At 41.4% G+C, this 25,665-nt stretch overlaps 1 protein-coding gene across 3 annotated transcripts in view; it reads left to right on the forward strand.

The window, feature by feature from the left end:
- The first annotated feature begins 775 nt into the window (after positions 1–775).
- Positions 776–25,665, forward strand: part of ZDHHC8 (zinc finger DHHC-type containing 8) — a 113,179-nt gene continuing 88,289 nt past the window's right edge. For all 3 annotated transcript variants that reach the window (XR_004061156.1, XM_030959180.1, XM_030959181.1), the window contains exon 1: positions 776–1,006. Coding sequence is in view for 2 of the 3 variants with exons in the window: in XM_030959180.1 (XP_030815040.1) it covers positions 903–1,006 (104 nt within the window). In the remaining variant the exon portion in view is untranslated. The remainder of the gene's footprint in view (positions 1,007–25,665) is intronic.

Genomic DNA, 25,665 nt, shown 5'->3' on the forward strand with positions numbered 1-25,665 from the left:
AACTTCCAAGTGGCCTTGAACCCTTCTTCCCATCGGAGGGTTTCCTTGAGACAGGCGAGCTGCTGGGTGGTGCCCCCGAGTGTGAACAGAGGAGCCATTCTTACTGCTCTTGGGAAAGCTGATTCGGTGAACTTTCTGTTGTTACCTTAAATTACCTCTTCTGTCTGCCTCCTGATGCTAATGGATAGATTTAAAAGAGCGGAGTATAGTGTAATTTCAGTTATGTTTGCACTCAGTTATGGATTTTGGAATCAGCTAAATTTGGCAGAGTGCAGCAGTTCCCTTAATGCTGTGACTCTGGGTGTAGCAGAATGAAAAGCAGGGTTTATTCCCTAACGAGCACGGCAGGATTCGCTCGCAGCTGGCCCTGTGCTGCAGGGCCCCGCTCGGCGCCGCTCCCTGCGCGGACCCCGCAGCGCTCCGCGGCTCCTGCGGCGGTGCCGCGTCCGCAGCCCCCTCTAGAGCCCCTGTTCAGGGAGCTGCTACAGGAGCTTCGGCGTCCCACACAGCGCCCCGTGGAGCTCACTGCATTGCCATTTTTCTTTTTTTGGGGGGGGGGGAATGTCTTGTAGAAAGAATAGAACTGGGCCCCCCCCGTCCGCAGGGGGTGCCCCGCTGCAGGCAGCCTGAGCAGCCGCGGCTCGGCCGCCCTTCGGCGGGGCTGCGCTGGCTGCGCGCCCCGCTCCCGTCTCCCCGCAGCGCTACCTTAAGGGGCTGGTTGACATCAGCCGAGTGGGCTGGGCGGTGTGGGTGGGATTTCCTGTGCTGGAGGTCAGCTGCTCCCGTCCCTCTCCCGTCCCTCCCAGCCGCCCGGGTCCTGCTCTCCCCGCGCCGGAGGGACCCGCATCCTCCCGGCTCCCTCCTCTCGGGTTGGATTTACATAGTGATGTGTAAACTACAGGATGCCCAGCAGCACTGGAAAGAGGTTTAAACCTACGAAATACATCCCGGTCTCCACAGCAGCTGCCTTATTAGTGGGTTCGACTACTTTATTTTTTGTTTTCACGTAAGTACCGCTCTGGCGGAGTGGGGGCGCGGGCCGGGGCCGCCTGGCCCGCGGAGGGAGGCGGCTGGGCTTGACAGTCCTCCAGGCCCTGCCGCTGCTGGTCCCGCTCCCTCCTGCTATCCCTGCCCGGCTTTGCTTTGCAGAGGCTCACGATCTCTCCCTATCATAAAATGTGCCTGGTAGTCAGATCCACCATTTCGTGGCACGTAAAACCCCGTCAGGCTCCCGCAGCTGCCGGCTGTGTGCATCAGCGATGCCCGAGCCCCGCAGCCCCTGTGCCCTGTGTGCAGGGCGGCTGTACGGGAGGGAAACGCAGCCCCAGCCGCCCCGCTGCCGGCAGGCGTGGATCCAGCCCGTGGCTCAGCTGGCCCGAGTCTCTGTGCTCCAGGAGGCAGAGCTGGAACTGGCCTCTCCGTCAATCTCTCGCGTCTCAGGGTTTATCCGGCACAGCCTTTTGAAGTGGAAGGAATCCTATTCTGAGCATTACCGATTTTACATATTTTTATGTAACTGTTCCTGAAAGCTTAAGGACCTAATGAACAAATTTACATTTGCTTGGAGGAAAGACGAGGAAACTTTTCCCTTCTCTGTTTCTTCTTCTCTTATTCCCTTCTCCCTTAAATGCGGAATGGAGCTGTGGCTGCCGGCTTGCAGCTCTCCAGTAGTTATATTAATATGTGAGTGCTGTAGTGCTTCGGCTGTTTCCCTCTCCATACACTCGGGTTCTGTAGCTCACTAACCCTTCCTGTGCGGGGGTAGCGGCACCTTCCCTGCAGAGGTGTCTGTGTTTCCAGAGATGCTACAAAACTGTGCTCTGAAAAGAGCTTTGACTAAGCTGCCTTTGGGAAGGTGAAAACATGGCTATTGCATATTAAGATTTATTGTTTCACTTATTTTGGAACTCTGTTTTCCCTGTTTTGCCGTTGCTATTTTTTAACAGAGCTTAGTGAAGCTGTTGGAAGCAGAAGGCTCTATAAGAGTGGGAGTATGTGTCTGTGTCATTATCTTTTGTGGTTTGGCTGTGATATGATTCTCGATGTTTCAAAATGCTTGTCACTGGTATGGTAATCTCAATGTAGGATTTCAGAATAAAACGTAAATGCTGTTTTGTCTAACAGTTTCTTAAATCGGAACAGATTTTGACACTGTGTTTTGCACTTGATTTAATGTGCGTTGATTTCTTCCTTGCTTGTTTTCAGTGCATTTGATATAGTTTGGTGCTCACAGGCAAACACAGGATAGAAGTTGGCTTTTGTGATGAACTTGGTTGACACTGGAGTGGTGAATATTAAATGGTAAAAAAAAAGGGCCTTTATGCCAGCATTTATTTTTCTGGCTGCTTGAGGAATGGATGTATGCTAAGGTTGTTTTGGAAGCTGTATGTTTGTTTTCATATGATACTTCCAGTGCAGAGCTGCAATAGTGATGTAAGACTTTCCTGGTAACACAGTTGTTGAAACATCCTTTTGGCAGCAGGATATCAACTGAGATGTTCGTTTTACAATTTGTACAGAAGAAGCAATTGCCTCTAATCTATTACTGAATCTGAAACTTCACTCTGCTCCCTCTGTTATCAGTGAATAATTACATGCAAAATGAAGTATTTTAAGGATCTCTCCATATTGTAACTTGGCCTGTGTATCTTGAAGTGCTAGTAAATTTTTCGAGGATTGTCCCAGACATACGTTCTCTGCTGCTGCCAAGTCTTGTGTGTAATAAAAGTAACACATAATTGAGCAACTGTTGTCAGGCAGAGTCTGAAGTCCTGTCCATTCAGAAATACTCAGATGAATTTGTATGGGATTGGTGTTGTTTTTCATGCTGAGCAGTGTTAGTCAAATCTATCTTTGTTGTGAAATCAAAGCAAGCCACATGCATGCGATTAGTTTCTTTTGTGTGGCAGTGGGTTTTTTTCCCCTTTCCTGAGCATTTCCATTTTTTATCTTTTTCCACAGGCAGTGTTTTATCTCCTGAAGATCTTTTTGTTGTTAATATGTTATTAAAGGCTCAGATAGACCTGAATTTTCAGGTGTGTTGATTTGTTCAACTCATTTGATGTTGGATAGAGCTCTGATATGCAGCAGTTAAAACACTGGCCTAAAATTGTTTTAGCAGTTTTAGCAGTGCTTTTGGTACAATCCATGCTTGCTTGTCATAGTGCAAGAACTTAATCAGATGATTTACATGTGTGTTTATTAATTACTTATTTGTGTCATTAAGCTCTAAGGCTACTGTGTCTGTTAATGAAGTAACCTGTGTATAAATACATGAATCTGATGATGGATGGGATTCCTATCAAATTTTGGGTGCAGATCACCTCAATGGGATGTCAGGGATTAGAGCAACTTCAGCGCAGTGGAATTGAATAATAGAGGATAATATATGTGGAAAAAAATGATAATAACTATTTTTAAACCTCTTACTGAATAGAAAAAATAAGCTTTTTAGGGCACTGGAAACATTTCTGAGTAAAACGTACTAAAACAGCCTCTGACTTGGCTTTTTCTCTAGACATGTTTGTGGTCTCATGCCTCACATTATGAGTGTCTTCTGCTGGATAAAAAGCTCTTTGAACTTGAAGGCCAGGGTTAGCTTTTTAGCAATGTGGTCTTTATTTTTAGCTTTTTTTCCAAACACCTTTGCTAAAACCAGCACATAAAGAGTGTTTGAAATACACTGTGTCTGCTATTAGTTCATCACTGGTACTGTTATACTTTAGGAAAATTCCTTTTTAGATTCTCCTTTCATTTTTTTCCTCAGCTAAGCATTTAGGATTCACTGTATCACTGCTATATTTCTTCTGGTTTTATGAGGGGGAACTAAACTATTTAGCTATCAAGATTACTGCCTGGAAAAGCAACTAAATATTGGAGTTGTATTATTGCAGGCTTTTAGCACTCCATGTGTGTTCCTTCAGTAATAAATACAGTGTCTGAGTAGGTGGTCTAATTTGTCACAGTGGGAGAGTAAATAAGCATTAACTCTAAGCATTATGAAGGAACTTATCAATAATGTTGTGTAGAATGATTAAGTCAAATTACTTATGTGAGCAAATCAAATGGTGTAATGAAGGAAGAACTAATGCTTCTTAACATGGGGCAAATCCAGTGATTCAGTTCTAGCAAACCTGAACTTATTTCTACTAAAATAATTTTTTTCTTCATATTTCTCAGAAGACATTTTGTTAGAGGTAGCAATTTAACCTATTTCAGTGAAGTCTGAGCTCTTATGCCTTGGACTACCAAGTGCTGTGATGTAAACCTAATTATGTTCATTCAAAGACCCTGAGTTTCAAGAATTTCCCACCTTATTTTAGGTTGTGCAATTTCAGCGTTAGCGGAGAATGCAGCTTAATTATCAGCAAGCAGAATGTCACCTGTGAACAGTTGCAATCAGTGATCCAAAAGGACTGTTCCAACCTAAAATGGTTCTATAATTTTTCTGGAGCTAGTAATTCTCTTCACCTGCTTAAATTGGCTACTTTCTGTAGGTGTTGGTGCTGAGAACTTCTGAGATAGTTCAGCAGCTGCAATGCCTGTGTCTGGAGATTACACAGCCAGCTGAAAGCATATGGTTTTAAGGGGAAACTGTGGCTCATTTTAGTAAGGAGAAAAATGCTCATCATTCTCTCACTGAATATTGTAGGCCTGAAGTTTCTCATAAAAGACCCATTTTCAGACTATTTTCTGTAGCATGCAGCCTCTTGAGCATCTTTGAAATACAGTGGAAACATGTAATTCATAACAAAGGTCTAGGTGCCACTATTTCTTTGATATAATGGTATATATTATTTCTTTAAATGGGATAATAAAATGGGTAATTTTCTGGGTGAAGTGAAAGCACAAATAAGGTGAAAACTCATTCAGTCAGTACTGAAAATATGAACACCTTTGTTCTTAAGAGTCATAATGGGAGATAATCATAGATACACACCACAGACATCTGCAATTGGCACTCTGATGCAGTCTGTGGCACAGGGAGTCTAATACTAATAACCTTCAGGAAACAATTGAGCAGTGATAAATTGGTGTAGAAGAGCAACTGAAGTTGAAGTCACAGTAGGGATGGAAAGAAAAATAGAGAACTTGCCTGAACCTGTGCTGTTCAGATGGCAGAAGGAGGAAGAACGGCTGGCAGACTGTGCTCACATAGCAGGGCTGCTGGATTTACCTTAACAGGGAGGAACGCTTGGCTTTGTTGATGAATATTTAAAGAAAAATTGGTGCTCTCCCTACATTTGTATATTGTGTTACTGCATCTCATGAACTAGAAAGACTCAGCACTTCTGTAGTTAGACATGTATGAATCCAGATGCACTTACGATACATTCACCCCTTAAATCATAAGCACTACCCCCTTCCTGCAGTTATCTGATCCTGCACTGGAACAGCCTTAAAATAAACAGGTAATAGCACTGTAAAGTTTAAAACTATCATAACCATCCTGGAGGGTAGTTAATGAAAATATAGTGATACCTAGAGTTCTTGAACTATCTGTTAGATCTTTTCCTCCCATGACTTGCATATATTCACAAAGGAAAGAACACAGTCTGCTGTTTTCACTTGGGTTTGTTAAGTCACTAGCAAAGGCCAAGCTAATAGAAGATCATCTTTGCTTTAGTGAATTTGATTTGTATCTGAAGATGTTTTCCTTGCCTAAAGTATTTAGTTCCAGATGTGCAGATGTTCACTTCTGCCAGTTCAGTATTCTGATTTCAGTTAGATCAAATGATAAAATGTGGTTTAAAATTTATATTGCAGATGTTATGGAGCTTCATCTGTAACACAGGTGTGTTTTATACCAGCCTAGAGGAAATAGAACTGAATGCTGAGAAGTAGATGCACAATAAAGATAATAAAGATAAAATTGTAGCTCAGATTGTTTTATCTTGATATGCTGCTGGACAGCATGAATTCTGCCATAGAGTGTGGTCTTACATCCTTCTTACAGTTTGGCTTCTGCCCAGTAACTTGCTGAAGGTTGCTTGAGGATTTGGGAGAGCTCTGGTGGCAGTTGCTTGTGCTGTGTGATGCGAGAAGCTCCAGGTGTGCTGTGGTCTGTATGAGAGCACATGGAAACACTGTCACTCCACAAATCCACTTCCCCCCATCCTAACCAGATGGCCATATCAGCTATCCTTGGCATTCTGAAAACTTTGGAGCACAAAGCTCCTCTACTTTGTCTGTTTCTAGCTAGGGGTCCATTTGATAGTGGTAATGCTAATTGTGAAACAGAACAAATTCCCCCCTCCTTGAATGTTCTCTCCACACCATTCTTCACTACTTGGAATATTAATGTATTTGATTTTTCTTTTTTGCTTTCCATATGCCAAACAAAGATATCACTGGAACTGGTAGGGAGCAGCTTCGCTGACAGGTGACACTGTACAGGGGAAAAAGAATGTGCAAAAAAGTGTGTATTGGTTTAATCAGGTGAATTTTAAAACTGACTTCACAGTCACATACTGATTTCAAGCAATGCAGTTTGGCCTCCTGAGATACCTTAACATTTTCCATGTTAAATGCATTTTTAATGGCAGGTTTTTCCTGTCCACTCTACCTGCAGTCCAAAAGAGGCAACGCTTGCCTGGTTGACCTGAGTCATCTCAGTTGTCATGTCTGTAATCTTCTGAAAAATATTTACTTTGGTTATGACAAAGAAATGTCCTTTTAAGCCATGGCAATTTCATCTTGCTATGATTTTTTTGGAAATAGAATCTAGACAAGCTTGTCATTCTAGATAAGATGGGCGGTCTCAATGGGAAAATATATTTAACTGAAGTGTGAAAAGTTTTTGGTTTTATTTTTTAATGCCATAAGAAGCCTCAGTTTTACTACTTTTAGCTAGTTAATTTTATGATCTTTGCTTCCAAGGGCAGTGATCTTTGCTTCCAACAGCAAAGTTGGCAGTACAGGACCTTTCTGAAAGCTATTAAAATTCATTCCTTTAGGAAAAAAACTTGATATTTCTTATTTTATTCTTCCTGTAGTTTGAGAAAGTAAAAAGGAAAATCATGTTTGTTGAGGGCAGTGAATGGCTACACATGTTCAGCTGTGGATACAGAGCTTTCTGCAGGCACTGCAGTGGCATTTCAGTGCTCACTGTAGATCCACTTTGAAAAAGGCAGGAGAGCTACTGGAATGGAAATTATCACTGTACATGGGCTACAGCTGTAGTCAGTGAGTGATTTATGCCAGTAGCAACCTCCTTTCTGTTTTTCCTAATAAGCAGAGATTAAGGTCATATGGAAATAGGAATGAGAGTGTCTCAGATCAGGGTGGGCCTCTCAGCCTTTGTACAAGGATATACAAGCAATTTTTCTTTTTTTTTTGGTCTGAAGTCCTTTTAAAGATGCTCATTTAAATACTGTCTTTGTTTGTCCAAGTATGCCACATACTTTTATAAATAGAAACAAATCTCTACAAGATTGTTCAAGCTCAATTGGTTTGTTAGTAATGTCAACTAAGGAATGTTATTGCCAAAACCACAAAACTTAAACTGAGAGATAAATACATGTGGTGACCTTGGAGATCTGATTTTTGAGATTCATTACCTGGGATAGTCGCTAATTATACACATAACATTATTGTGTAAACAACTTACTCTGCTACTACCTGCTTCTCAGCTGAAATCAGCTGTAGGGCCCTGTGGTGTGAGGATCTCTGGGGACCTGTGAGAGATGACCTGGAACTGGATTTCTGTGCTCATGTAGTGTATAAGCTACAAGGAAACTTTTCAAGGCCATGAGCTTTGTTCAGTTTGCATTGGAAGATGTCTGAAATACAGCAGTAAAGTGGTGTAAGCCAATTTAGAGCATGAAGGAGATGCACGCTGGAGTGGGAGAGAAGTATTGTAAAGCTACACGAGATACACTTGTGTAATCAGTGCAGAAGTGGAACACTGATTTACTGTCCTTTGGTTCAAGCCAGTAGATACAACACTTATTTCTCTATAATCCAAGAGTAATGTTCAATTTGGCTGCACAGTTACAGAGATACTATTAAGTGATCATTTGTCACTGGGAGCAGCTAATGAAATTGAGAGGAAAAGGCATAGGGGTTGAGACAGAAATGCTGCAGTTTTTAATGGAAGTTCTGTATTGTTCTTTTGCAAAGAATACCATAGATTGGAAAAACCTACTCAGCCTTGATCTTATTTTACCATGGAGAGGCAATTTTAGGAATCCTTATTTGGTGATTGGAAAAATTAATTCCAGTGAGTACACCACACTGTAGTGTCAACTACATAAATCTTCAGCCAGTAATCTGTATCCAGAAAGAGGATTTAATTAGTCACTGATTGGTTTTTTGCAATTACTAATGCAATTTAGCTAGACTATCTTCAAAGCTGTCCAAAGTGCCTAAAATTCTGCACTCTTAACTATTGTGCAAACACTAGTGGGTACCTGATTCTTTGTTTTTCTCAGGATGGGTATTATGGAATAAACTGTACAGTAACCCATATTTAGATATTGCAGTCCTACCATGGTTCTTTGTGGAAGTGTAAACACAGAAATTGTGCACTTCAAATGTGAAATCCCTATGAAATACCTGTACTCTGCTGCTGTGTGTTGAGATCATCCAGCAGCAGAAGACAGGGGTGCCAGGTGCAAGAAAAATCTCTCTTGAATTTGAAATGTAAGCACCAAAGCTGCTGTTTCCAGTGTATGTGTGCACCATGAAATGACTACTCTCCAGAAAAGCTTGGTATGCTCTTAGACTGAAGTAATTGCAGAATATTCTTAAATGAACAAATTACTTTTTAAGTTGGAGCCCAACAAAGCAAACTTGAGAGTGCTTAAATATATAAGCGCCTTCATAAATAAAGCCAGACAAAGTATTACTCTCTGAGGATTCTTAAAACTAAATTGGCATTTACATTAGCTCTTATTCATGTCTTCAGGGAAATAATGTAATGTAGTATCTATATCAACACAATTTAAGTACAGTTTTGGGAATAAGGAAAGCCTGGACATTTCTATAAACAAGCATAATTTTAATTTAAACTTGGGTCAATCACAGAAATGCTTCAAAATGGAAAAATTCAGCTTAAAACTTTTCCGCTTACTATGATCCCAGTCAGCAAGGAGAGGTAGGTATTTTCTTGTGGAAAAACACTTCCTCTCCCCCTTTTCAGCCAGTTCAGTTTCAAAAGTTATTTAGGATTATTTTCATTGTGTATAACGTCCCTTTCAGTTCTTCCTCATGAGTGAGATCTCATTTTGCATGTTTAGCTTTCTCTGAAGATTAATGTGTGCCCCAGCAATAAGACTCTCCAGATGTGTTATGATCTAATAACGCTGTGGTTAACCCTTGTCTGCTGTCAGCAGCTTGCTGAACCGCCTCCTGTGTTTTCCCAAGCCCCAGCATTTGATGACGCAGTTTCCTGGCTCCAAGCAGCAGGAGCCATGAGTTGTGTAGGTGGGCAGCTCTCCCTCCATGGGGTTTGTGTCTGGCACTGGGCTCAGGAGCCTCGAGACTTCCCTGTGGAGCCCCACTGTTAACTTGGCTTATCCTCCAACATTCCAAGGCACTATGATGGAGCAGGGTCTTGAGGGTGTCTTTATGGTCACCTTCATGTGCTCACACCTGTGGCTTTGACCAGGAACTCTAGATCTCTAGGTTCTTGTCTAATTTCTCTGTTGTGTGGTGCATAAGTCTCACATCTTTATTTTCTCTTTGAAGCTGGCTTTGCACATACTGTATCTTGTGTAAATGGCTAATGAGTCTTTGTGGCAAAAACAGCAAGAGCATCAACAGGCACTAGATTTTTTGTAATTACTAGGTTTTGAGAATTCTGTAGAAAGAGGTATATAAAATGGCTGCTTTCTGGTACACAGTACAAGTCAAACAGGAGATATGAAGCCTTTGAATCTGATGACTTCTAAATCATGTATAGAAGTTGTAGCATCTGCAGCAACAAAAGAAATTAATATCTGTTACAGAAATTTCAGTACAAAGACAATGCAGGATTAAAATAACAGGACTTTCTGGGTGCGGCCATGGAATCAATGTGATTTTTTTTTTAAGTTGTGAAGCAAAACTTCTAATCCATGTCCAGATAGTTTTGTATCAGAAATAAAATGCCAGGGCAACCTCAGCTCCTCTTGGCAGAGCTCTGCTGAGAATGTTCCCTCATCTTGCATAATCTATTAATTTTGAAATCAAAGCCAGTCTGTATGAGCAGTGCTCTCAAGAATCTGGTGGACATTGGAGGAGGACAGGCAGATACAGGTTTTTTATAATATTGGAAGGGTTGGTTCCTTGAAATTAAATGGTTCTTGTTGTGTCATCTTTGTGTATTTTTAGAATAAGGCATTTGACAAATAGATTGCAATGATAATAAGATACAAGGTCTTACATCAGTGGCATTGAAATTTGGCCTGCTGATGATAATAAACAGGTGGGAAAACATCTGCTTTTCTTCTCTGCTTCAGTTGAGAAGACTTTGCTGGGGCAAAGCTGTGCTACTCCTTAGAAGTCTCCATCCCTGCTGGTCTCTAGTAGTGCAACTTTTGAATAAGGTCATCAGTGCTATGATCCCTGTTCACTTAAACTGAGGCAGAGAGGCACTGTACCACTGAAGTGCTGGTGCTTATCAAGTTTTGCACAGATGTGCAAACTCCAGGCTGAAGGCCTGTCAGCCCAGGACTGAATGGAGATCATTCTTTCAGAGAAGGCTTCTGAAGATTTGCCTAGTTCTACAGTTTCTACTCTAATGTAATTTTGGGACATCCATCATGCACTAAGACTGTTTTGTTTCTTGAACACTGCATGAATGTATGAATAGAGAAATACACGTACTAAAGCTTTGTTGTCTCTCTTTAAAAGTTTAATAGTAACATTGTAGTCTTTAAATTTTTATTTGCATGTGATTCCACAATGACTAGTTACTTTTGCAAGTAATTTTTCTTGCATTGTATTACAATGACTAGTGGGATAGAGCTAAACATGATATCTATGGTTTGAGAACTGAAAAATTAATGATTTCTCCTCTAGCCTGTTGTGTTTGATTTATAATTCATATCTGATAAGAGACATTCTCTTCTGAGCCAGCTATCATTTCTCCATTTACATCTAGGTGGGGTATTTTTTAATTCTTCCTGTGGTGAGTGCTGGGAGGTTGTGAGTTTTGAGCCCTAGAGTGCTCCTGAAGAAGGTTTCCAGACACACATTTTCTCCACCTCCCATTTCCCATGAGACTCTTTATCCTCTGTAGGATCTGGCCCCAGGGCTTATGTTGACCCCAAACATCACAGCTGCTGTCACAGCCCACTGCCATGACCTGTGACTTTTAGCATAACCCAAGTACATGGTTTACCTTTCAGAGGCACTAGACAGCAGAAGGAAATGGAGAACTCTGGGGGTTTTAAGTGTCCTGAGTAGCTGCTTCCAGCTACTCCACCTCTCAGGGACAAGCATGGCTGAGGACTGAGCTATGAGCCCTTTACAGAACACTTCTCTCACTTCCTATGTTTGGTCTTTTCCATCACTCTGGATCTTCCTGGGCTTATCTGGCTGCCTCTTGTCTGTCTTGTACTGTTTGTTTTTTTTGCTGTTCTCTGTCTCTCTTGACAGGTGATCTCCAGTTCAGTCTGTTCAGGTGGATAAGGCCCTTTTGCCCAATACACACACAAAGGGTGATCCTCTGCTTGTTTACCCTCTGAAATGCCAGAGTAGAGGCCTTACAGGATGCAATTCAAAACCTTATCCCATCTGTTGATCTGGGGTGGCTTTTAGGGGCTGGTAAACAACTCTTCTGTATTGAAACTGTAAGTGCTCTCAGTTGGGCCACTGTCTTTATTGTGACTCACACATATTTGGCATCCTCTCCAAAGAAGCTGACCAGTATTTCTATCTTCTTCCCCACTAAGAAGTTCTGTATTCTTTGTGAATTTATTTGCTCCAGAACAGTAAGCTGAGTTGCTGGATGGTGGAGAGGGAAAGAAATGTGTAGCAATTTGCCGGTTACATTGTCCTCCTCTGAACACAAGAGAGCTCTGTTTAGTGGAGTGAGGCACTGATCCTGCATTTTTGTAATTAATATGTTTCGTGCTTTTGTTTGTGTCTTTCAGAGTGACGTTATTTATTTTTGTTGCTTCAACTGTTTTGGAAATGAGAAAAAGCTATTTTGAGTGTAATATTAGACTTGGCACCATTTTAAAAGTGTCTCTTCTTGCCAGTTTTTTTCTTGGTTCCCCTAGAAATACATTTCTTTTGGGCTGCTTCTGCCATTGTGTGTGTTGTGATAAGTCTCCAGAGCAGCACACTATGCATGTGTGATGGATGGATGCTTGCATGTCTGATGAGGGATTGATTCCCCTGGGCATGTGAGTCCTGCCAACTCCTCAGTTAGAAAACTTGAGGTTTTAATACACATTCTGTCTTTTAGTCCCAGTTTGGCCTCTTCTTCTGGAAGGCATTTCTTTTCCTTTTTAATAAAAAAAGCTTACAGTTATATTGAGCTAGCTAATTAAACAGCCTGCATCTAATTCAGATCTCTCCTCTTAGTTTCCTTCTCACTTTTTCTTAACTGTGCCTACTTAAATAACCTGATGAAGCTGTGTAAGAATTACTGAGATGAGTTGAAACCCACCTAAAGCTAGAACTGGAATCTGATCTCCTGACCCACCCATTAAACTCTCACTGCAAAATGATTACTCCAAGATATTCAAGGGACTGCATGCTTGGTTTAGATCCCTTGGAGGGCTCTTGGTCCTCCTGGCTTGGCTGATTGTGCTCCTTCAGCAGCCTTTAGCATGCACATGTCCTGGGCTTTACCCTTCTGGAAGATGTCTTTCTGTGACCAAAGGACAAGATCCTGTTCTGTAGCTCTGAAGGGATGAGCTTTTCAACAGGAGAAAAGAATAACATTCATCAGCTTCCTCTTGGAAACATCTGAATCGTTTTGGTTGAAGCCTTAATTGGGACAAATACTTTGCTTGAAGGGCAGAGGTAGCAGAAAGGTTGCAGCCTAACAGTTAATTTGACAAGGTGATTCAGAATGGAAAATATGCAATATTGCTTTATACCTGTACTTTCTCAGTCCCATCAACAGATATTTAAACACATCCCATCAGCTTTTCCAGTGGCTGCTAGTCTTCAGATGCTTCTCTTCACTCCTTAGTTTTCAAGTTGGTCTTTCTAAATTTCAGGAAATTACTGAGCTTTCCTGGTGAAAGTCAGTGCTCTTAAATCTGCTGCTTCCGTAGGGTGACAGTCTTAAAAATGTATTGTTTACTCTTTTTGTTCTTCTGAGTTCAGAAAACAGTGATTTTAAGCTAAATTATCTCTTTTAGAAGACATTTCAGACAATTTGCAGTCTGCACCCATTTAAGTGGTAGGGGGCAGGATGGAAAGACAGGAGAATATAATATAGTGCTATTATGAGTTATTGTGCAGTAGGCAAGGATTTCTTTCATTCCCTCCCCCTCCCCCCCATCTTATTATGTATCTAAGGAAGAAGTTTCAGGGTGAGCAGGGATATTCTGATTTCCATGGCAGTAACACAGAAGGAATTTTCTGTTTTCTCCAAGAGTACACAAGCACTTCACTATCACTTTCCTGACATTACGTGTGATATTTTGAAGGCTATTGGAGAGAAGGTACATCAAGGGAGGCTTAGGCTGCTGATTCTTACTCGGTATTTGCCTAGCCTTGACTGGGTCCATGTGCAGAAAGCAGAAACCTGTCAAAAGTCAATACATCTACACTGAATTTCCAAATTACTGTTAGTATTGTACATGCAGATTAGCTTTCCTTTTGTGCTTATTTACCTGTATCTTGGAAATAGCCTTCTAAAAATATTAGCAATAGATGAATACAGGATGAGTGCTGTGCTAGGAACACTTAAAATGCTCTCATGTATATCAAATCTAAAATTCTTTATTTCAAACTAAAGAAAATAGAAGGAAAAGAAGTCAGAACCCCTAAGGGGAAAGTACTGCATGTTCAGGTCTCTTGTCATGGCCTATTTGATTTATAAATATAAAAAAAATGTTTGTGTTCTAGACCTGTGGCTGGTCCAGTGTTCTTTGTTGTTGTCCCACAACATGACAATCATCCAAAAAGCTTGTTTCCATGTGGATACCATGGGGCTTTAGGTGCATTATGGTATAAATGCTTACCTGGATATAAACTGTCAATCTCCATATTTGGGTGAGCCTTAAAGGAAGGTTCAGGCACCATAAAATAGACTTGTTTAGTGACAGTTCAGCATCACTTCACTTGCCATGTATGATCACCCTATCAAGAACTGCATCCTGCTGCGATGACAGTTTGCTGGAAACTCTCCACAGATTCATTGGAAGTTGGCTGAGCCCCAGTTCCACAAATTACTGGTCAGAAGAGACTGTTTGTAGGGCACAAATCTATCCAATTTGTAGTGTAGATTTGATTCTTTTTTTAATTAACACTTTAAAAGTGTGTCAGCCGAGTGCCAAAAAGACAAGAAATGATCAGCTAAAACATTTTATTGCAGCATATGATGCTGTTCCATATTATCATGGAAACATGGCACTTAGATACAGCAATATTTTATTTCCTGTTACTTTTGTTCATTTTTTGGTCAGCAGTAATTTTAAATAAACAGTCTTCAAAACAAATGCTGGGGTTTTGCCCTTCTTCCTTTTTACTTCTTCTCGCTTCTTATCTCCTTTCCCTGTATTCTCATTAATGCCAGTATCTTATTGAATCTAAAGCTAAAAAGTTGAATTTTCCCCCATTTAATTTTTTTTTGTAAGACTGCTTTCTGTCTGGTGTTTCTGGCTCAATGAGGTGATTGGCAGGAATTACATAAGGAGTACACTAGTCTGTAGTCCTTTGGAGATCCTGCAAGTACAGTCAGGATTAATAAAATCTGGCTGGCTGTTTTTTGATGAAATCATCTTTCTCAGTTTTTTTTTTTTAAAGCTGTTGTTTCCTCAGTGGTCTGTGTGAGACCTGTCTTTCCTCCATCCATTCCTTCAGTCTTGGATTGTGAGGGTAGTGAATGTCAGCATGAAAGATCAGAGCTGGTGTTGACAGCAGTTTAAATGCACCCTTGCTTATGTTTCTTATAGAATCGCTGTTTTATAGCTGCAGATGCTGGAAATACTCTGTGCAGGGAGTCTGTTGCAGGTGCTGGAGCCATGGCTACCAAGCAGAGTTAGTGCTGGGTAAGGGTTTCATGCTGCTCGCAGCCCAGCGTGGAGCCCCCTGGGCCGGTTTCCATTCCGAGCTCTCCCTCTGCCCTGCCCTTCCCGGATGGCCTCGGCTGGCTCCGTGCCCACCCAGCCACTCTGGCACTCTCCTCCTCACAGGATGGAGAAAATGGGATGGAAAACCTCGTGAATTGAGATAAAGGGACGTCACTTACTAGTTGCCATCAGAGACAGAAAAACTCAGCTCAGGGAAAATTAATTTAATAATTATTAAATTACATTTGGACCATTAAAAGCAAAGATAAAACCTAAACACCTTCCCCTCATACCCTGTTTTTTGCAGGCTCAGCTTCATTCCTCTATTCCCAACTCCTTTACCTCTTCCAGCCCCTGAGCATGGCCGAAGGGAGGGGGAGTGTGGGCTCTGGTCAGTCCATTTCAGCCCCACTCTTGCTCCAATGTGGGCTCTCCATGGGCTGCGGTTCCCCTCCGCTGCCATGTTCCCTCAGGAAATACCCCCGGCTTCAGCACAGGCTCTGCCACAGGCTGCAGTGTGGGTTTGCTCTGTGCTGGCTGCCAGGGAATCCAGCACAGCCACTCCCAGGGACATTCCTCACACTTTTCCCCACACTCCAGGGACATTCCTCACACTTTTCCCCACACTCCGTGTGGGTTTTGCCCTTTCCCGAGACGCCGCGGCCTGGCTGAGGGCTCCCCTCACAGAGCCCCAGCAGCCCTCAGCGTCTGGGAACAGGCATCCAAACCCCAAGGAGTAAACATTTCTACATAGATGTTCCAGCAGTTCTACATTTAAATGAGTCTTTACATACAGGAGAAGGAGATTGTTACCAAAAAGTACGGATTTGACCTTCATTGTCCCCACCTGTACCTCAAGGTCAGTCAAACAAGTTGGGAGGAAAATGGATTTGCCCGTTTTTTCTGCCTGCGAGTGACTTGTTTTTCAGTAGCGCTTAACAATCTCTCTTCAGGAAAATTGCTGAATGTCAGAGTGCAGCAATGGCTCACTCGGATTTATGAAATTCCTCAGAATTTCCATTGTGATTCTGTGAGTCACGTTAATTTGGCTTCTTTAGCTCGGAGATCCTCCATTTGCGTGTTCCGCTGTAGTTTCTCTGTCATGGTCTGGGGGTTGTTGGAGGCCAAGCACAGGACACAAAGCCCATCAGTTCTTGTGCTCTACAAGCTGCTAGTGAAGAGGGTTCACTGGTGGGAGGCTATGGCTGAAAATCTCCCCACACCAGGGGCTGGTAACAGGTAATTAATTCTGTGTAGCCTCACGAGGCAACTGCATTGCTGCTGAAAAGCCTTGTCCCTCCTGTTAATCCCAGAGGAAACTTGATGGGGTTAGTTTTAACCCCTCTTAAATACTGGGGTCTGGTTATAGGACTAAGATTTTTAGAGGAAACTTTCCAGAAAATAGCTGCCTCTTCTCTGGGGACTAAAAAAAGGTTTAAAGATGTGGAAACTGCCCACACTAATATCCGTGTAGTAGAAGGACAAAATATGAAACATTTACCACAGTTTTACAGGGATATGTTTGGGTAACTTTGGCAGCTGTACCCTATTATTGGAGACTACATAGGAAGAGCCAAGGAGAAGTAATCATCTTCTGTCAATGTCAGGAAAAGTGACTAGGTCAGAAATTCTGAGAAATGAAGTTTCCAGAGCAGAAACACTAAAGCTTCAGCCCAGTTCGCAGTTGTCTCTTTTCCTGTCCTGGAGCACTCCATCATAATTGCCTTTGCTCATAATCCACCTGTCAAGAGATGACACTGTTATGCATTTAGCTTGGTAGTGTGACAGCAATGTGTTTTGCTCTGCCAGAGCAGAGGTGGCTTGTGCCCATCTTCTCGTACTTGCTCAGATCTACCAGCTTATTTCCCCCTAATTTAGAAATAATGCCAAACAGTAACACATTGTGTGTGAACCCAATTGACTGTCCTTCCTGGGCCCCTTTAAAAATACTGGAGAACTGCTTTTAATGCCACTGTTTATTTTGGTACATCATCCAGACTGCTGGAAGTATGTTTATAGCACAGTCTAACAAGCTGAGGCTCCTCTCTAAGATTTCAGTGCCTCGTGGCTGGGTAGAAAAAGCCAGTGCACTCTAAATATGTATTTATGTCAGACTCTGGCTTGCAGTAATAGTTAATGCCACCTAAGCTAGGTTTGAGCAGCAGTTTTTTCTTAGCACATGACAGAGTGATCCTTGTTACTGTGGTGCTCATTAGTCAGACTTATCAACACCTGTGGTTGTGAACATCACCAGTTGCGTTAGGTCATCTGTATTTAAGCTTGATGACTTGATGAGAAACCATTTTAATTTGCTTTCTACCTGTGCAGCACGAATTCCAGGTTAACTTTGAAATCTGGTTAATGTTTTAGATGCAAGAAATACAAGTATATGAAAATAGTGTTATCAACATTGAACTGAAGTTATAACTCTGCTGTGAGTGCCTGAAGCAAATATAAGTGAGATATAAGCTGCTCTTTACTGTGCTGATGGCCTTTCAATCCACATTAAGGCAGTGGGTTTAATCTCCTACTCTTCACACTTTCTTTCCCAAAGGAAGTGCCTTTAACTTGATGCACAAAGACTTCATTAACTCGAAGACAGTTTTGAAAATGTTTTATTTCTGATAAAAATATCTTCCATACAGGGAGAACGATTGAAACATAAAATAAATTATAAGTTTGCTTTGAAACACAAGAATTGTTCTCAACGTTGATAATCCTGCAAGAGTGCAAGATTGGAGTTGTTTAAATCAAACTCACTGCTTAAAGTCACAATTTGTTTCCAAATGGTTTAAAAGCCAGTTTGCCACATGTGCTCTCCCTGCCTATGTGAATATCCTCCTGCCCCAGTTTCTCATGGCTGGTGAGGAGTTGGTGCTCACTATCACTTTTTTGTCCAGGCTCAGACCGCTGAACTTGTCAACTCTTTCTCACAGCCTGGATGTCAGAGAAGAGCGATCATCCTTTTCCCTTGCTGTCCCAAATTTAAAGCCACTGCAAAAGCTTTGCTGTGGCTGATAGTTCACTGACATAGAGTATGGAGAATTTTGCTTCAGTGCCTGTTGGAAGGAGCCAAACTTTTCCAGTGTGCCTCTGAAAAGTGCTTCTCTTGTGTTCACTTTTAAAATCTCATGCAGACCCAAAGCTAATATTAGCAATGAGCTTTAAAGGCTGACTGGAGAAGAAAATTGATTTGGAGTATAGAATAGCTCTTCTGTCAGTGTTTTGGCCAGCCCTCTGTACTATGGGCAGTAGTTAAATCTTCCTGAATTTCAAAAGAATGTAGGCATTTAAATGATTTACAGGTTATTAAAAACATTGTTATCATACCATGACAGCATTTTAATGAATTACTTTTTAAAATTACAACTGGAACTAATATCTGCTGGAGTAGGAGCTCCTTCAGTACGTAGCAGAGTTGTTGCCAGGATTATATTGAGTATCTGAAGCCCAAATTGTATGTAGTGAGCCTACTTGGCTCATTCAATTAGTTATTAGCATAAAAATCCTCCTGTAGCAAACTCATCCTGGGCTTTCGAAGAACATTCCTGTTCCTTATTGACAGAGTGAAGATTGTTTGAGCAGTTTGGGGAGGAATGTCCTTGTGCATGCTTTAACAGCCCACTGTCTGTCTGGGGGGTTACAGTGCTCAGCTGTGTGCTGCAAAGGGCTCATCTTCCTCACCACGCTCCTTCCCCTTTCCTGTGCTGAAACTGCTCAGAGAGCAGCAGCTCCTCTGAGGCACAGCCCTGGCTGGCACCTGCAGCACCTGCTGAAAGGAAGGACAATATTGCTTAGGGGTGACTCACAGGAACCTTAAACCTACTCTGTTACAAGCAGGAATTGCAGCTTCCTGAGGCAGACACACACGATCCCTGTGTACCAAGTTGCATCTCAGGCTTCTGGCCTTTTCTGATTACCTGGCAGTGCCCCAACCCTGTTGTCTCATTCTGGGGTGCACTGGACTATCCCTGTTTCACCTGAATGGGTTTTGCTTAGGCAGGTGAGGCCCAAATGAATACATTTTGGGGAGGAGTGACTGGGAACCAGTGGGTGTTTAATCTGTGCTTTTTCAACAGTGCTGTTCCTCACAACAGTGGTTTTTGCTGGCTTACAGGACAAACCTGCGCAGGAGAGAGGAGGGACTGAGAGGTAAAGTGAATCTGAGTGCTTTGGTCATTGATGTGGATTTTCATTTAGCATTGGCAGTTTCAGAAAGGTGCTCAGGGGCTGGCAGGGAGATTTTGCTCCCCAGGAATGAGGCATGAGAGACCTTCCTTTGAAGTCTTCGGGCAGGAAGAAAGGAAGTCTATCCTGCTGCCTCCTGTTTTGTTTCTGGAGTGAAATGTGATCCAGAGTGACCAGAGACAGGTGGGCAGTGTCAGAGGTCCAAAAGAAGAGGCTAATAAAAAATCAGATCCTAAGGCTTAAACGTTTTTACATACATGCCAAGCTTTATAAAAAGCCTGTCCTTCATTAGCTATTTTAAAACACATTAGAAAAATGAAGTGACTCTCATGTGCCTATTGGTGACTTCAATTCTTTCTGTATACAAGCAATTTCATTGATTTAAGGTAGTGCAAAAAAGTATTTGAAATTTTAGTGGAACTGATGTGTCTCTTTGTGTCATACTGAAAGAATTAGTAATACTTGAATGAACAAATAATGCAAAGGACTGAAGTTGTCATGGACACAAGAAAGGAGACCTAGTTACAATATGGGGGTTTTGCATACCTGGTCTATCACTGAACAGCAAGTATGTACAGAACAAACTAATTTTTTTTTTAATTTGGCTCATTTTCTTTCACCTCCAAAAAAAAAAAGTGATAAATGCACTACCATGATTACCAGTCTCATTCCTGTAGCTGTGTGAACCAGAGCAGAACTGGAAATCCTATGTTGTAATTTGCAGCTTCTTCAATCACTGGTGTTTACTGCATGATTTTTATATTCTAGTTACAAAACTTGAAAATGCAGGTTCTCAAAAAGTTATGTTCTTAATGAAAAGTGCAATTCACTTACTGGAAGTTTGTCTGTCCTTTTTATCTCCTCTGTGGTGAAAGGGAGTAAGTACTTGGCCTTGATAAACTCTTGTGCCAAGTGTTCTTTTGAAAACAAAAAAGATATTATGGCCCATAGTTATTTTCAGCATAGCCTTGTTTGGAAAACAAACAGAACTTCAAATTAAGTAATTCCTCTTCATAGATTAAAGACATGTGGGTTTTCTTCTCCCCTGTATATTGCCTACTTGTTCAGTGCTTCAGCTTATACTAAACTCTTCAGAGCCAGGATGCTGTTGGGCTAATTAATGAAAATGGTTTTCATTGATTGCTGTGGAAAGAAAAGAACTAACTGGTTTAATTAACTCAAGACTATCCATATCTAGAAGAGTGACTATTGATCTGCATGTGTTTAATTAAAATAAAGGACTTGCAATTTTTGCAGACCTTGTCACCTCACTCTTGAGTAGGACTTCAGAGTCTGGGTGTGCCCTTTCACAGCAGCTCCATTTGCAGACCCTCAAACTGCAGCAGCTGGGACTGGCGCCTGGGCATGAGGGAGCTGAGTACACAGCTCCAGAGAATCACAGCAGTGTGAAGTGATGCTGGAATTTCTGCTCTTTGTCCTCCCATTTGAGCAGCAAGCTTGTCTGGAAATGAGATGACTAAAGCTGTAGGAAGCCACTGTTTGTCCTATGTACTACTTCTAAAATAGAACACTTTCAGAGGGGGAACCCCTCTGTCTGACATTCCCAGGTTTCTCGTAGGTTAATGAGACAGGAGATCCAAGGTATTATTTAATGTCTCTTTTTACTGAATTTTAACTTCTGTATTTATTTAGCTCTACCAAAGTAGTACAGATCACTTACCCAAATCACAGCTTTCTGTGTTGCCACCAAGGCTTGCACTGGATCAAAAACTGTTCAGCTTTCTACTGTTGGACTAAAAATAATAGTTGTAATGTAGTCCTCTTAAAAGCAAGTATTTTCAGATGCTTCTCAAGCCCTTGGTCAGTATTCTCTGTCTCTAAAACTTGTTTTCCTGGCTTCCATCTGGAAGGCTTCCAAAAGTAAGGAAACTGAACAAATAAAATATGTAGGCTATGATTCTAACTTTTGCTGGCCACTTTGGGTACTATGCGAATAGGAGGGAAATCATGGGAAAGCAAGACTTCAAGCAGTGAAGTGGATTCTGACATGGGTGGAAGACAGAAGCAACCCGTGGAATTACTGAAAGCTGTGATAGTTTTTGGGACATCGTTTATGATTGCAGAAGGTGACTTACCCTTAGCTGTTTCTGGAAAAGTTACCAGACCATATGCCCTAAGGCGTCCCTTTACACCCATTGTGTGCCAGCACTGATGATGGCTTTCATCAGGTGTGCTGTTGTGGTTCAGTTCCTGTGTAGCCAATAGCAGAGAGGGTTGGATCTGTGCTCTCTCTGCTGTTGGCATCAATTCTTTGTGAAACTGTGCCCTTAGCCTCCCTTGTGCATGAAATCACTGCTTTGAAATTTAAATTGCAGGTTGCAGTGTACCTTAATTGTAATTATCCCCAACACTTTCACTATGAGACCTTAGGTTTAGTTCTGTGAAATTTGCCATTTGGGTGAAGAAATTTGCTTCACACCGAGCGTTTTTTTGTGCACTTAGGCTAAACCAGAATGATTAAAAAAAAAAGAAAAATATTTTGCCCATCAGAATCAGAAGTTCAGCAAGAGTAAACCTTAGGGACTTGAAATGGGACAGGATTGCTTTTGTGGTTGGACTTTTTCTGCCTCTACAAGAGCAGTAGGGTTTGTGTTCATGGGCAGAGTGCTAAAGTCTCTTGATGTTCACCCTTCCAGGGCATGACCTGGTGCTTCTGCCCTGCCCTGAGGAGGCAGCGCTGCTCACTGAGGAGGAGACCTGGGACTCTTTGCTCAGGTTTGGATCCTGCAAGCAGCAGAAGTGAGGGCAGAAGCAGATGTCTCAGAAATAGCCGAGTGTTTTCTCAGTGCTTCTAAGGTGGGCAGTCAGAGGGCTGGGCAGGGGAAGGCAAAGAACCTGTGAGCACCTGGGTGAGCTGGTTTCAGTCATCTCACAGTGACTGCAGTCTTGGTTTGTTTGCAGAGCAGTGTCAGCTTGAACTTCTAGCTCTGGGCAATACTAAGTTCATGTTATGTTGGTGATGCCCCTTTCACTGCCAATGCCAAGGTCCCTGAAAAGTCAGGCTCTGGGGGACACACAGCATTTCGGGTTCCCATATGCAAATCCGACTGAGATGGAGAGATGATAACAACTCCTGGGCTGTTTAAATGATAAATGCTGATGTTAGCAAAGCACTCATGTGAGGTTGATTATAACAGAACATCCCAGAAGGAGAACAATTCTATATTGAGTACAGAATGTGCACGGCATGCAGCGAGGATGGCCCGAGGCCCCATGCTGGCGGGGTACAGTGATCCTGAGCAGTACCTGCTCAGCCAGCATGCAGAGCAGCAGCAGCCCTCTAGGGAATACAGGCAATAAAGAGATTAAATTTGGCCCTCTTGTTAACATGCAAGTGGCTTTAAAGATTCATGGACAGTTTTACTCCAGCAGTCCAATTTTCTGAGCACTTGTCTTTATGCCAGTGTTGTCACTTTAATGTATTTAAAAAATATGATGGTGAATACCAACTTACAGTGTCAAGTTGCAAAAAGAAGTGTTGGGCTTGGGGCTGGTTTTTTTCCTCACTCAATTATTAGTCTGAGGAAGGTGAGAAATCCAATATTATATCTATAAAGTGGAAAAGCTTAAAGGTTATAAATAACTTTGGTTCCCTTGGATTGATCTGGATTGTTTCAATGCATTTTTCTTCTTTATTGTCAAAATCATCACAGCTGATCTTGGAGCAAGTAAAAGATGTTACTGCATGCAGAAATATTCGGAAAAATGCTTGCTTCCCCAGGAATTACAGTAAAGTCTATTAATCTTAGCCTACAGCCTATTTTTACAGATAGAATTATGGGTTTCAGTTTGTTGTGGTCACATTTCTGCAAGACTATCTTGGATGTTTCCATCTCTCACTTCTAAAAAGGGATCGTATGATGTATCAAGCAGTATCATAAATATAAGTCTTATTTTTAAGAACAAAACCTTAGGTGTCCTTGCATTCTCCATGATGTTTAATATTTCACAAGTTTGACTCTTTTGCAATCCTTTATGACTTTACAAGTTGTGGTTTTATGGATTAGGGTTCAAAAACTGGTGGATTTTTATAACTTCAAATAGATTGGGTGAAAGTAATTATTATTCTTTGAAATAATTACAAGCATGGCAACTATTTGAGGCAGAAATAACTGAGAGTTCAAATTCTTATAGGCAAAGCTATTAATCCATCAAATAAATCAGTCCCTGATGGGAAGGGGAGAAGGAGTAATCACCATGTTTTTGTGGCACAATAAAACAAGGAAGATATTGTGTCCTAAAAGTCCTACTGCACAGATTTAAGATACCTTTTTTCTTCTACTACTTTTAAGAATTAGGGAAAAAGAAAAAGCCAAACTCTATGTCTCTCAGGCTTTGAGATAAGTATAAATAATTTCTTGTCGAAATGTAATTCCTAAATTCTCTAAAAATCTTCAGAATTGTTTTTAGAATAAAAAAATGTAGTGTGTATGAGAAGACTAAACAGGCTAAAAATCTGGTAACATTCTGGGTTCCATGAAAATTGCAATCTTTAAAAATGGCTAAGAAAGGAACTTTATTCCCACAGGAATCAAACTGGGCTTAGTAGCAGCAGTGGGAAGGGTGGACAGGAGTAGAGTGGGAGGACTTGCCTGCTGGGAAAGCAGTTACAATTCCAGTCTGGAATAGTACAATCAAAATTTCTTTATTCTATAGCAAGAAAGAAGCTTGGGAAGAAAAGAAATCAAATTGGGTTATATTTAGACTTCTTTATGTCCTAATGTTTGTTGGTTTGCATTATGAGAATTGTGGGTTTGTCTGTATTGACAGCTGTCGCCTCCGTGTCTCCTGGCTGCTTGAGCAACCAGCCATCTTCTTAAAGCTTGTTCATTTCCCAGAGGGCAGGAGAAAATATTTGGACCATTTATTTTGAAAGATAATTATTGCTCTAAGCAACCACTTAAAATTGACACTATTACATTGATTCGAGTGTAAACATATGAAAAATGTTATGATACTGAAAAAGAACGTTTAGACTGAGAACGTCTGTTGTGAAACAGTCACAAGTTTTAAATCACTGTTGCTCTAGTAGGAGTCCTGTTTCTTTTCTCTGTAGAATTATGGGTAAAGAGTTCAAATTTTGATTGTTAGAACTCAAGCTAGAGGAACAGTTCAGGGAAGGATAATTCTACTGTGGGACGGCTTTTCTTGGAAAGAAGTGTTCCAGAATGGAGCACAATATTCTGTAAAATGCCAAGCCACCCTTTCCATAGTCGTGGGTTTTTTCAGTTCAACTCCTGCATGTCAGGAGTTTGCTGTTAATCTAAATTTCATATAAATGTTAAACCTGATTTGGCTTTAGCAAAAAAAAAAGCATAATGAGCTTTGGTCAATGTCAAGATGATCTCCAATACCAAATTAAGCATTACTATGACTTCAGGAGGTGTTTGTAATAGCTTCATGTGTTTATTGCTTGTCCTCCTCCCTCTCATGTAATTTGTTTGTTGAAATGTAAAAACCCTGTAAGTGTTGAATCATCTCACCAGAAAAAAAGCTATTCCAACCTCTTTTGACAGGGGAAGAGGAGGAAAAAGGAAGAAAAATTCTGCATAGCCTACACTGAGGAAAGGGTTTTTTGGCAAACTTTGCAAATGGAAATGATGCACATGGATCCTTCTGTCTACTTCCTTGTCTTTCTATGCTGGGTACTGGATGTGTAGAGTTGTTTTAAAGTCCAGCACTGCTTAACCCTCCCTGCCCCCAGTTATGCTTTTTTTCATTAAGTAATAATTTACAACAGGATACGATGAGGTTGTCCAGTCTGGCCACACCTAATCTGTGCAGGGACACACTGACTTCATTCAGGGGTAGGTGTGGTGGCTGTTAGACAGTTTGTCACCGCGCCCTGGAGTGTTTTATTGCAAACATTAAGTGGTTCAGCTAAAGGAAACATCCCTTTTTCTAGAGGAAACAAATGGCAACTTTCTACCTCTAAAAGAACTCATTCCAGGAATGTGTAGTGTAAAAATTTCACAGCCTGGAATAATCATTGAACTTGTACCAAATATACAAAGAATTGCATGGCTTTTTCCATTGGGCAGCATACTGCAATATTTTAAAATAATTATCTTGGTTTGTATGGTTCCAGATTTTCATCAGATCTTGTGTAGAATGGCTGAAAGGAGGGCTCATCCTTCTTTTCTTCGTCTGGCATGCAGCAAGGCTTATTTTATTGTGTGAACTTCTTTGTGGGCAATCCAGAAGGGAAACTGCAGAGCTTTAGAAGTGGAAATATTTTACTTTTTGGCTGGTGGGTTGTTCATGACACAGAGCA

Source organism: Camarhynchus parvulus, chromosome 15, assembly GCF_901933205.1.
Source record: "Camarhynchus parvulus chromosome 15, STF_HiC, whole genome shotgun sequence".
Lineage (NCBI taxonomy): Eukaryota > Metazoa > Chordata > Aves > Passeriformes > Thraupidae > Camarhynchus > Camarhynchus parvulus.